This window comes from Dermochelys coriacea, chromosome 21 (assembly GCF_009764565.3).
Source record: "Dermochelys coriacea isolate rDerCor1 chromosome 21, rDerCor1.pri.v4, whole genome shotgun sequence".
Classification (NCBI taxonomy): domain Eukaryota; kingdom Metazoa; phylum Chordata; order Testudines; family Dermochelyidae; genus Dermochelys; species Dermochelys coriacea.
The window spans coordinates 6,896,466-6,909,761 of NC_050088.1; the positions used below are offsets into that span (position 1 = coordinate 6,896,466).

The window sequence follows — 13,296 nt, forward strand, 5'->3', positions numbered from 1 at the left end:
CCCTTCCAGCTGCACCACCTGCTGCTGCTGCTGCTGGAGCTCCAGCTTGGTGACGCGGGTGAGGCACGACTCCACCGCTTCCTGCAGAAGTAGACATGAACCAGGGTTAGTTTGGCTGCAGGGTAGGACACCACAGTGTAGCGGCTACTCTGTGTGGCAGAGAGTGCTGTCTGGTGGTTAGAACCAGGACTCCTGGGTTCCGTGCCTGTCTCTGTGAGGGAGGGGAAGCTGGTGAGTTAGAGCTGGGGACTGGGGAGCCAGGACTCCTGGGTTCCGTGCCTGTCTCTGTGAGGGAGGGGAGGTTGGTGGGGTAGAGCCAGGGACTGGGGAGCCAGGACTCCTGGGTTCCGTGCCTGTCTCTGTGAGGGAGGGGAGGCTAGTGGGTTAGAGCTGGGGACTGGGGAGCCAGGACTCCTGGGTTCCGTGCCTGTCTCTGTGAGGGAGAGGAGGTTGGTGGGGTAGAGCCTGGGACTGGGGAGCCAGGACTCCTGGGTTCCGTGCCTGTCTCTGTGAGGGAGGGGAGGCTGGTGGGTTAGAGCTGGGGACTGGGGAGCCAGGACTCCTGGGTTCCGTGCCTGTCTCTGTGAGGGAGAGGAGGTTGGTGGGGTAGAGCCAGGGACTGGGGAGCCAGGACTCCTGGGTTCCGTGCCTGTCTCTGTGAGGGAGGGGAGGCTGGTGGGTTAGAGCTGGGGACTGGGGAGCCAGGACTCCTGGGTTCCGTGCCTGTCTCTGTGAGGGAGAGGAGGTTGGTGGGGTAGAGCCAGGGACTGGGGAGCCAGGACTCCTGGGTTCCGTGCCTGTCTCTGTGAGGGAGGGAGGCTGGTGGGTTAGAGCTGGGGACTGGGGAGCCAGGACTCCTGGGTTCCGTGCCTGTCTCTGTGAGGGAGAGAGGTTGGTGGGGTAGAGCCAGGGACTGGGGAGCCAGGACTCCTGGGTTCCGTGCCTGTCTCTGTGAGGGAGGGGAGGTTGGTGGGTTAGAGCCAGGGACTGGGGAGTCAGGATGCCTGGGTTCGGTACCCAACTCAGTGAGGAAGTGCAGGTGAGAGCACAGCACTCCTTGTTTCTGTTCCTGGCTGTGACGCCTTGGGACAAGATGCTTAAACAATGCTGGGTGCCTCAGTATACCCACCCGGAATAAGGGAGTGTTATTCACCTACTTAAGGTAGGTCGTCAGGCTCAATTAACATTTGCAATGTGCTTTGAGATCTGCTAAGCTATTACTGTGCAAAGTAGGGTTATTATTAGGGTTCTGCCCTGATAATCTTGTACCATTGAAAGCATCACCCCAAAGAGTCTTACAATGAAGGCGTACGACAGTCAGAAAGAAGCGAGTTGCAAAGACTCCATTTTGGGATCCCTGGTTGACGGGACTCTTGTGCACGTGGCACAAAACTTTCCTCAAAACCTTCCCCACCTGCATCCATGTGAACCCGCTATTCTGAGCATTAGACAAAGGTATCAGAGCAAGGGAAGTATATAGTATGTACAGTGCAGTAGGAAAAGCAGAGATACAGCTATATCTGCCCACATGTGCCTTGTGAAGAAGGTGCAATGCATGTAAGGAAAGCACAGAGCTTTTCCATTGCTTTGCAGATTTGCATTTTGCTTGGTTTGTTCTTAATTCACTTGAAATGTATTTGCTTCCCTTTCACCATACATGTGCTATTTTTTCCAAAGGGCGAATAAAACCTGAGCATCAAATATAGTCAATTCCACTGGGAAGTTCCCCCAATTTCCACATGAGGGCAGAACAGTCCCCTGCAGACTCACTGGGGGCCTCTGATAAATGGCCCGTATATTATTGACACCCGAAAGGTGACAATGCAAAGGGGGTGCGATGTGACAATCCTAACGGAGCACTTCTGATCAGTCCCTACAGTACTGGGTGCAATACAAAAACCCCGACAGGTAGAGAGACTGACTGACAGATTCATAGATTTCAATGGTCTAGCTGGTGCTGCCCATAAGATCCCAGCAGGCCTGTTTTCAGAGGTGCTCCAGAGCACCAGTGGCAGCTGAGCACCTCTGGAAACCAGACCAAAGCAGGGAGCCGGCATCTGCTACCATAGGTTTTAACAGGAATGTTGTATGTAAGACTTGAGAGGTAATTGTCCCATTCTACTTGTCAATAATGAGGCCTCAGCTGGAGTGCTGTGTCCAGTTCTGGGTGCTACACTTGATGTGGACAAACTGGAGAGAATCCAGAGGAGAGCAACACAAATAATCAAAGGTTTAGAAAACCTGACCTACGATGAAAGGTTAAAAAACTTGAGCACACTTAGTCTTCAGAAAAGAAAACTGAGCCGGGACCTCTTCAGTCTTCAAATATGCTAAGGGTTGTTATAAAGGGGATGGTGATCAATTGTTCTCTACGGCCACTGAAGGTGGGACAAGAGGTAATGGGCTTATACTGTAGCAAGGGAGATTTAGGTTAGATATTAGGAAAATCTTCCTAACTCTCAGGATAGTTAAGCTCTGGAACAAACTTCCAAGGGAGGTTGTGGAATCCCCAACATTGGTGGTTTTAAAGAACAGGTTGGACAAACACCTGTCAGGGATGGTTTAGGTTTACTTGGACCTGCCTCAGCACAGGGGGCTGGACTAGATGACCTCTGGAGGTCCCTTGCAGCCCTACATTTCTGTTACTCCATGTTCCCTGCAATGAGCCCCTCTGCTCACCTCAGGCTGCTGCTCTGCCCTGCTGCTAAGTGAGTGACTCAGACCTTTGCACTGTTCCCAGAAACACCCTGTGTTTTCCTCTTGTTTAAAGTGAATTTAGTTCACTAGGAACTAGAGACATTCCAGGCACACATTCCATGCGGGCCACGGAACAGCCATCAGTAGTCCATCACTAGTCCCCAGAGCCATGCAGCTCTCTACCGGACTAAGAGTCTCAGAGGGTCATGGCTAAATTGTCCCATTGCTGTCTCTTCTGGGCTCTCCGCCTCTGAAGAGCATATCCCAGCAAATGACTGCTTTGGAGGGTGGTAGCTCATTCCTTAAAAGGGAATTCCTTCCCCTCGATCTTTCAGGTACTAGCCCCACACTTCCCCCCCCGAGGCACGTAGTGTCCCTTCTCCCATTGCAGAAATCTGCGCCGCCCCCCCGCCCCTTTCCTATCTCATCTGCAAAAAGATGCCAGTTCAGCTGCGTAAGGATGGTGGCGTGGCCTCTCTGAGTTCCCATACCTGGATGTCCCTGGCTCTCTCATAGGACTGATAGGCCACCTTCTCCTCCATGCTGGCTAGCTCCTGCTTCAGGTTGGTCATTTCATTCTGGTGGAGCTCCGTCAGGTCATTCAGCTGCTCTTCCAGGCGTTCGTATCTGCGGGGGTGGAGAAGGTGCATGGGGAAGGTGTGAATGCTGGCAGCCGGGTTATTATATTTGATTCATCTTTCTCCGATCATGCAAGGAGAACAGTCTGTTTCCATCAAACTGAGATTCCATTAACTCCAGTTCCCCCCTAGCCCAACCCTCACTGGCGCCCCAGATATCTAGCATACCGAGGTGACTTGGATGACATGGAAAGGACTTTGGATGTCAAGCAATTGAGGCACTCCACACAGCAATGACACCATGGCACCAAAATCAAATAGGACAGGTTCCAGTGCTGCCTGGAGTCAACAAATGGACACTTTGAAGGATGCAGATTAGAAGCAGACAGGAGGCTGTGCGCACACAGTGACTGATAATGTGGAGTTTATTTCATCTCTCTTCTGTTTTGTCTCTAGGATGCCTGGTTTGTGCTGCACTCCCCGAGGAGCTGGTCTCGCTCTCAGAAGCGGCCACCTTGGATTCTCCAGTACTCCTTAGCCGTGGAAGGAACTCAAATGGCCCTGAAACCACAGGTCAGCGGAGCTTCAGAATCTTCTGGTTGCACAGCTCCTAAGCATCTCCTGTGCCTCCCTCTTTGAGATGAAATGTGTTGGAAGGGGACCTTGTGTCTAATGGGGTGGGGGAAGCGAAACCTTTTACCCCATCTATCCACAGCAGTACAAACAGAGCCCAGTGCCTTAGCCCTGATCTCTAAGGGTGAGAGGACAGCTCAGCTGCCTTTGTCACCTGTTCATCCTTGGACTTTGTGTCAAGACCGCCATCCAAGTGTACATGACAGGGGTGGCTGCCACTTGAGCTGCACCCCCACCTCGCTTCATGTAGGCCACCAGATGGCAATGGCTTTCCTCCTGAACCTGAGCCCTAAGCCGCATTCAAACCAGCACACATTAGTCAATGAGAAAGGCTCTGTGACCCTTACCCCCAGTCTCCTTTGTTGGAGGTGGGACGGGGGAGGAAGGAAGGGGGGGAGTTTCTTTGGTCACTTAGGACTGTCTGGATTTGGGAACACGGGTTTTATTTCCATCTCGTCTGACACTGGCAAGAATATTTCAGGACATTTCCAGCTACCGAGAAGGGTTTGGAAGACACTTCAAATAGGAGGGCTGGGGGAAAAAGGAACCCTAATGACAAGCCGGCTTGCAGGTGGAGAAGTATTTTTAAACAGGGTTTCAACTTTTGTCCTCAGCCAAAATGATCTAAACAAAGGAAGCCCAAGCCAGTGCCCCCTTTGGAAGCTGGTCCTTGTTTCCCATTCCCAAGAGTTGAGGGGGCTGGCATTGCCTGTCAAACATTTCCTCTGGCCTCTTATAAATAGCAAAGAGCCTTTTTTCTCAGGGTGATTGGCAGAGGGGAAGCATCACGGGATTCCTTCAGGGCTATGGGCTGCTGGGAAGTCCTACAGCTAAACAAACGAGAGAGCCTGGCTCGTCAATGTGGAGGCCACACGGAGCTTGCTGGGCTCAGTGTAACAAATCCTGGTTTCTTTCCCTAATGGGAACAGAATCCAAGGCTTCCTCTTCCCATGGAAAACAGAACGCTCAGGTACTGCACAGAACCTTTCACCCCTAGATTTGCCCTTTTGAATGGCTCGGCTTTATATCTCATTGCCTAAGCCAGTGGTTCTCAGCCTTCTTATTGATCTGTGACCCACAAAATGGCCAATAGACCATCCCAGGATCTAGCTTATTCCACAATTCTTTGTAGTTGGGTTTGTGAGTTTAAACTATAGTGCCCCCCCACTAGTAAAATATATTGGAATTTACAACCCCCTAAAAAGCCAAGTGTGCTCAGTAAACCCAATTTTTGTTTCTTCAAAAACACTGTCAAGGTGTGTGGCATCATTGCGGTAAATCAATTACTTTCCAAACTGGGAAGCTTGAAACGTGAATCTACTTCCTTACCAATATCCTCGTCCACTGTGCACACACATTTATTTGTTATTATTGTTCGAGCATGCACAGCGGCTTGTTATTGTAGGGTTGCTTCTGGGGGCCAGGCTGCACACACGGCTTTGTTACTGTAGAGTTGCTCAGAGGGTGCACTGGAGCTGCGCACATTGGTTTGTTATTGTAGAGCTGCTCATGAGCAATGTGGCAGTGGGCGTTGAAGGCATTGCTTTAATCGAACAGCTCTACACAACAAATTGCAAAGAACTACATATAAAATAGCAATGCTATAAAGGGCCAATGGAGATGTAGGCCCAATAGTGTGACCCACGTAGGAACAGCCTTGCAGAGACAGGGAGATGGCACCCATGCATGCGCTCACACAGCTGCACTGGGGCTGGCCCTACCTGTACCGCTCCTCTTGCAAGCACTGCGTCATGTAGGTATAGTCCCTCTGCAGCTGCGCCTTGAGATCCTCCATTGAGTCCTCCAGGTGGGACTGACTGTCCTTAATCTCCCGGAGCTCCTCCAGGATGGTGTCAAAGTTATTGTGGTGACTGTCCAGGGTATTGGACTTGGGGCTCCCCAAGCCGCCGGGCCCTGCCCCTGAGTTGCCCCCCCGCCGATCCCGAGGTGGCACTGGAGCACTCGTCGTCGCTGCCATACTTGGGGCTGGACACCAGGGTGGCACTGCCGCTCAGAGTCCTCGAGGCCTCCTCGGGGTGCCCATCATCCAGGGTGTCCTTCAGGTGGGTTGTCGGCGCTGCAAACTTGTTCCGGATCAGGCTGGCGAACTCCCGGGGCTTGGAGACCACAGCCGTGTGGGTCACCTGGACAAACCCGACAGGCTTCCCTTGACGCCTTCCACTACTCCACCTCCGAAGCCGCTGATGCTGGACCGGACATTGGCCCCCACATCCTTGAGGCCCTGGTGCATGTCCCGAAAGACATCCTTGGGCTGTCGGGAGAGCCCATTCTGTTCAATCTCCTTTAGCTTCTTGTGGTAGTGCTCGAGTTTCTTATGGAGCTGAGCGATGGTCTGGGCCGACTTCTGGTTCTTCTTCTCAAAGACTTGCTTGATGCGGGAGGCCTGCTGCTTGTCGGCGTTGTTGGCGAGCTTCAGGTACTCAGCTACGTTGTCATCCCGAGCCTCCTGCTCGATCTTGATCTGCTCGGTGATCTTGAGGATTTTCTGGTGCAGGTGGTCGATGGCCACTTTCGTCCTGTGCGGGTCTGGGGTGCCATCTGGGACATCCAAGCAGATGTTGCCAACGTCGGAGTCGCCATGGCTGGCATTGGAAGGCAGGCTAAGCGTGCTTATGTCCCCTTTGTCCAGCTGGGAGCAAAGAGAAAGAAGAAGTATGAATAGAGGGGTCTAAAGACAATACACATAGGGAACGGGGGAGACTCAGGTTCAATAGCAATGAACAAACAGGGGACAGAGAAAGAAGAGAGACAGACGGAAGCAGGTTGGTTCCTAGTAGATGTTTCCCGTCAGTAACACCATTACTGGCACCATTTGTAGAAGCCAGTGAGAAGATGCAGCAACAAAACTGTTGCACTGGGTACCCTTACGGCAGATAGAGCAGAAGCTTACTCAAAGAATAGCCTAAGGTCACCTGCACAGGGAAGCTTGCCTCTGACATTTTACCCTCGTTCAATGCAAGGATAGCATGCTAGACGCTCCGGTGTTTTACTAGATTTGCAAATCCAAACCGTCTGGGGAAAATATTGAAAAAGTTATAAGTTTGGAAGCATTTCAGGTTCTAACGTCTTGTACTCAGGATCTGTCTCCTCTCATCACAGACGAGTTACTGCTTTGTGAGTTCTAACAAGGCTGAGCACAACTTCCTCCCAAGGTGCACAGGTGAGGAAGTAACATTTTCTCCACTTTCCAGAGGAGGAAATGGACGCTTCGAGAGTGGCAGTGACTTGGCCTGAAGCTATTCAGTGAGTCAGTTTTCCCCCTGTAGCACCCGGCATTGGCCACTGTCAAAACACAGGATACGGTCTGACCCAGTGCGGCAATTCTGATATTCTTAGTAAGCTGTAGAGGTACGAATTGAACCCAGGAGCCCTGGCTTACGTTGCTTTGCCACACCCGCTGAATCAGACTGCTTGAGTGAGGAAGACTAGGAAGCTGAAACCGATGGTCAAATCTGCCACCAAAACAGGAGCACATGCAGAGATTCAGGAACCAACCTGTATTTTGGCCTCTTTTTTTCAGGCTTTGGTTTCTAGAGCACAGACAAATGCCCCGGATTTTCACAAACAGGAAAGAGAAAGCCAGGCGTGACCTGGATTTACAAATGGAGAAGAGACTGTTCCTTCTAATACTGCGATATCAGAAGGCTGAAGACACATTAACCCCCTTCCACATCCCAGTGACACCTTGTCTTCTGTGAGAGGATTCCAGATCCCTTTACAAACATTTTCAATCCCTCACGTCCCGTCCCGCGGGGAGGGGAAAGGAGTGCTTTAACTTACATTTTACATCCGATGAAGTGAGCTGTAGCTCACAAAAGCTTATGCTCAAATAAATTTGTTAGTCTCTAAGGTGCCACAAGTACTCCTTTTCTTTTTGTGAATACAGACTAAACACGGTTGCTGCTCTGAAACCTGTCATTTTACAGACAGACAAGCTTGAGGCACAGAGAGGGGAAGTGACTAGCCACAGGCCACACAAAAATGTCGTGGGTAGAGCCAGGAATAGAAACCAGGCCTGTCTCCCTGTCCCCAGTTTGAAATGCCTAAAGCACACTGCCTTCCCATTTGAAAACCGCACATTTTCCAGTGGCTGAGTTTTCTATGCAAATTGTTATGCAAATCTAGGGGATGCATAAATGGCTTGTGACTTCTAATGAAGAGTTGGCGAACAGTTAAATATTGTTGGCAGACATGGCCTGATTTCTAATTTCCAACACATTTTCACCGAATGACCCTTTAGTACAGTATAATTTTGATAGATCGTTACTTTGGAATACATTATCCCCAGGGAGCATCTTGCACAGGAGGAGTGGTGCGTTCTCCAGAGACTACACGTAAAGGTTTAATAAGTGACGTGTCCTAGGTGTGGATGAGACAAGCACAGATTTCGTTACTAGGAAGGGATTTTCCTCTGTTGTTTACTGTTGATTCTCCTCTCCTCCATGGGTTGCTATTATATTAACCATATGGAACCCCCTATTAATGACGTCAGTGGAAGCAGAATCAGGCCTTTAGACAAATAAGCTTCTGGACACAGTGATCTTGTCTTCCTAGATGTCTGTGATGTCTCATGAGCACCTACAGTGCTATAAAAATAATAGGGAGTCTGATCTTGCATGGAACACCCATCGACTTCAATGGAAGTTCAGCGTGCAGAGGGCCCAAAAGATCGTGCCACGGAGGCGATGTGCACTGTTCTGTTGGATGCTTTCTCCCCAGGCTGCAGTGGTCCATCCACGCAGTGACCAGCCAGTCCTTCTGTTGGGTCCATGCATGGCTCCTGGCAGCCCGCGCTACTACGTAAAGGTAGCTGGAGCTTGTGGTGGGATGTGTAGCATGTGGATACTTCTAGGGAACTCGAAGGGCACTTCTGGAGACCAAAGGACGGAGAACATTAAGGGCCCGTCCATGCTGGGGAGAGTTGTAGCAGTGTAGTAGCTACACTGGTGCAAACCCCCAGCGCAAATGCATTCTGTCAAATTTGGGGCTTGCACTAGTGTAAATTTTCCTGTTTAACCCTGGTGCAGCACATCTACACTGGGGCTTTGCACCAGTACAGACAGGCCCTATGCTGAGAATTGAGATGATCTTTGACAATACATAGAAATAAAGCATTTTCTCTAAGATCAGACATGTTCCTTCTTCAGCCCTTGCCCCCATCCATGGCCAAGAGAGAGATTACAAATGTGTGGAGGGAGGGGGGAACAGCTAATTTCCTTTTTTGGGGTGTTAAAAAGACCCTGATTTCTAAAGATATTGTTAATATCTCCAAAGACCTTTGAAGATGCAGAGAAAGCCTTTGTCCCCTGCTGGTATGTTTTGCAAAGCGCTGGTGCTTGGCCAGTAATAACATCATGCCATAATTGTTATATACGGTAATAGACCAGGAGCAAGAATGCCTTTGAATTACAAACTGTTTGCCACAGGATTGAAAGCCACTTGCTGCAATATACTCTGGAGGTAGTTTTACTATTTTTTTTTTTTTAATTTCTGGGTGCAATCCTAGCCCCAGTGAAGTCAGTGGGAGTTTTGCCACCTACTTCCAGGGGGCCAGGATAGAATCATAGAACTGGAAGGGACCTCGAGAGGTCATCTAGTCCGGTACCCTGCACTCAAGGCAGGATTAACTATTATCTAGACCATCCCTGATGGGTGTTTGTCCAAACTGCTCTTAAAAACCCCCAATGATGAAGATTTCACCATCTCCTGAGGCAATTTATTCCAGTGCTTAACCACCCTGACAGTTAGGAAGTTTTTTCTAATGACCAACCTAAACCGCCCTTGCTGCAGTTAAGCCTATTGCTTCTTGTCCTATCCTCAGAGGTTAAGAAGAACAATTTTTCTCCCTCCTCCTTTTTATGTACTTGAAAACTGTTATCATGTCCCCTCTCAGTCTTCTCCAGACTAAACAAACCCAATTTTTTCAATCTTCCCTCACAGTTCGTGTTTTCTAGACCTTTAATAATTTTTGTTGTTCTTCCCTGGACTTTCTCCAATTTGTCCACATCTTTCGTGAAATGTGACACCCAGAACTGGACAAAATACTCCAGTTGAGACTTAATCAGCACAGAGTAGAGCGGACGAATTACTTCTTGTGTCTTGCTTACAATACTCCTGCTAATACATCCCAGAATGATGTATGCTTTTTTTTTTTTTTTTTTTTTTGCAGCAGTGTAACTCTGTTGACTCATATTTAACTTGTGATCCACTATGACCCCCATTTCCCTTTCTGCAGTACTCCCGCCTAGGCAGTCATTGCCCATTTTCTGTGTGTGCAACTGATTGTTCCTTCCTAAGTGGAGTACTTTGCATTTGTCCTTATTGAATTTCATCCTATTTACTTCAGACCATTTCTCCAGTTTGTCCAGATCATTTTGAATTTTAATCCTGTCCTCCAAAGCACGTGCAACCCCTCCCAGCTTGGTATGGTCCACAAACTTTATAAGCGTACTCTCTGTGCCATTATCTAAATCAGTGTTTCCCAAACTAGGGCTGCCACTTGTTCAGGGAAAGTCCCTGGCGGGCCGGGCCAGTTTGTTTACCAGCCGCGTCCGCAGGTTCGGCCGATCGCGGCTCCCACTGGGCGCGGTTCGCTGTGCCCGGCCAATGGGGGCTGCGGGAAGCAGCGGCCAGTACGTCCCTTGGCCTGCGCCGCCTCCCGCAGCCACCATCGGCCTGGAGCAGCAAACCGCGCCCAGAGGGAGCAGCGATCAGCCGAACCTGCAGATGCGGCAGATAAACAAACAGGCCCGTTCCGCCAGGGGCTTTCCCTGAACAAGCGGCAGCCCTAGTTTGGGAAACACTGCTCTAAATCATTGATGAAGATCTTGAACAGAACCAGACCCAGAACCGATCCCTGCAGGATCCCACTCATTATGCTCTTCCAGCATGACTGTGATCCCCTGATAACTACTCTCTGGGAATGATTTTCTAACCAGTTATACACCCACCTTATAGATTTTCCAACCAGTTATACACCCATCCTTTGCTGTCCTTTTTCACGAGACTTCCCGATGCCCTGTAAGCTGACTAGCTGTGTATTATGCTCACACTGAGACACCCTCAACCAAGGTCAGGGCCACATTGTGCAAGGTGCTGTACAGATACGAAGCAAGAAGCAGCCCTGCCCCCAAAAGCTAACAAAGGAAGGATTGTTACCCCGTTTCACAGACCAAAATTAAGTGACTAGAACAAGGTCACATAGAGAGTCTGTAGCAGAGCCAGGAATTGAAACCAGGTCTCCAGTCTGGTGCCTTAACCGTATACCCATTCTTCCTCTGACAAACAGAATAAAAAACCTTCTTCTGGGCATGGCCCTTAGAGGAGCTCAGAATGCCTGGTACTTGGCACATCTCAGGATCACACCCAACCCCCTCAGCCTTTTGCTGCTAGCAGTTTCTCATTTGATCCACCCAGATCAGCATTTACATGGTACCTTCCATTTTTTGTCTGGCTCCACCAACCTCTTCCGTCTCATGGTAGTTCAATCCTCATGGCTGAGCAGCGTGGAGAATCTGGCTAAGCAAGAGCAGCAAGGGAATACAGTCTGGGGTTTGTAAATGATGCCCGCGACTCATCCAGGCAATTATCGTCTGTTTCAGATGCCTTACTGTACATTGGGGCAGGGGGAAGAAAGACACGGGAACAAAACTCAATCCATATGCAACCCTGGAGAGAGTTGCAAACTTGCTTCATCCTTATTAGATCAGCAAATTTAAAAAAAAAACCCTTGTAGACTTTACAAACTGCGCCTGCCCGGCTATTCTTAGCTATTGGTTGCTCCTGTCCTTTTCCAGGCCCAGCGCCCAGGGAAGGCTTCACCCTTGTCTCTTATCGGCTGGCAGGAATTGGAAGCTGCAGGAAATGGATTTTTTTTCAGCTGTGTATTTCTATACATAGTAAAGGATAAAAGCAATTTTAAAAAAGAAATAAAACAACCCAAGATAGAAGCTCCGATGAAAGCTGAAAGAGGAAACTGGGCTCAGCTCAGCCAATTAACTGGAGAAGTTGCTCAACTTTGTTTCCGTGAAATGCATAATTATGACAGAGGCTGGGTCATTTAATTCCCCTTTTTGTCAAGTACACAGCCCACGCTGAGAAGGAGGGAAGTGATCACTGGAAAATACTCCAGGTCACCAGCATGACAAACCTGTATCAATGGGAGATGGCCTTGAAAATCTATTTGCTTGCAGTGGTTCTGGAGATGGCTCTTCTGTAGGGTGGGATCATTTAACAGGAAGGCTGTCTGATTCTCAAACTTCTGGGCCAGATTAATTCAATGGAGTGATGCTAATTTACACCAACTGTTGATCTGATCCTCAGTTGACCACGAGGTTGGGGGAAAGTAAGAGGTTGGAACAGCAGCAAACACATGGAAAATACCCTATGGCCCAGACTTTTAAAGGTATTAAGATTTGCTACGCTAAGCATTGAAATGCCTAACTGATTTAGGAGCCTAAATCTCATTTTCAGAAGTGATTTAGGCACTTGGGAGACAAAATCCCTCGACTGTCAATGGGATTTTGGATCAGAAATCCCTTTTGGGAATGAGATTTATGCTCTGAAATCAGTTAGGCATTGCAATGTGAATCGCATCACCACCTAAATAATTTTAAATATCTGGGCCTAGGTCCCTAAACAGTGCAACTAGTGGCCAATACACAGGAGACCGAGGCCAATACATTCAAATGTGGGTGGCCAAAATTAGGCCTCTATATCCATAACTCAGTACCCAAAGCACTTTCCTCTGTGGAAGCTGTTTGGGTCACTTCTTTAAATGAACTGACTTGGACAATAGTGGCTAACAACTGGTGCTAGCCTGCAGGCAGAGACAAGGGCTGGCCGGGGTTTGCACCTATTGAGCTAATCAGGATTTACTCTTAATTACATTTAAGGTTGAGCCTTGACCAGCCCAGTCAGTACAAACCCCTGTATGTCCTGATCTTCACTTAGGAGTGCAGTTATACCGACAACTGCATCAGAGTTATTCACAAGTACAGACAAGGCCAGCCGATCCCCATGGCATTATCCAGAATAAAAGACATTGGTTATTGAGTATTCTCTAATCTCTACATACGCATATGTTCTCCCCCATATATAAGTGTGTGTGTGTGTGTGTGTGTGCGCGAGAGAGACAGCATGCTTGAGCAATCCATGCTAGAGGAGATGTAGCACTGCACTCTGATGCTCCTGAAGACATGCTGAGAACTGCCAGGTGATGCTACACCAAACATCTTCTGATCAAATCAAATCGCTCACGGAGCCACAGAAGCTACACTGCACTTAATGCAAAGCAGCATGGTTAATGCTCGCTTTTTAGAGAGACGTTCCTGGACTCAAGAGGAACATCAAAGAGGCAGAAGCATTG

General features: G+C 49.1%; 1 protein-coding gene across 1 annotated transcript in view; it reads right to left on the reverse strand.

Moving 5' to 3' along the window:
* Window positions 1-13,296, reverse strand: part of TMCC2 (transmembrane and coiled-coil domain family 2) — an 82,299-nt gene that overhangs the window by 9,652 nt on the left and 59,351 nt on the right. The window contains 5 exon segments of the mRNA XM_038379917.2: window positions 3-81; window positions 3,189-3,324; window positions 5,630-5,841; window positions 5,843-6,063; window positions 6,066-6,558. Of these exon segments, the coding sequence (XP_038235845.2) occupies window positions 3-81; window positions 3,189-3,324; window positions 5,630-5,841; window positions 5,843-6,063; window positions 6,066-6,558 (1,141 nt within the window).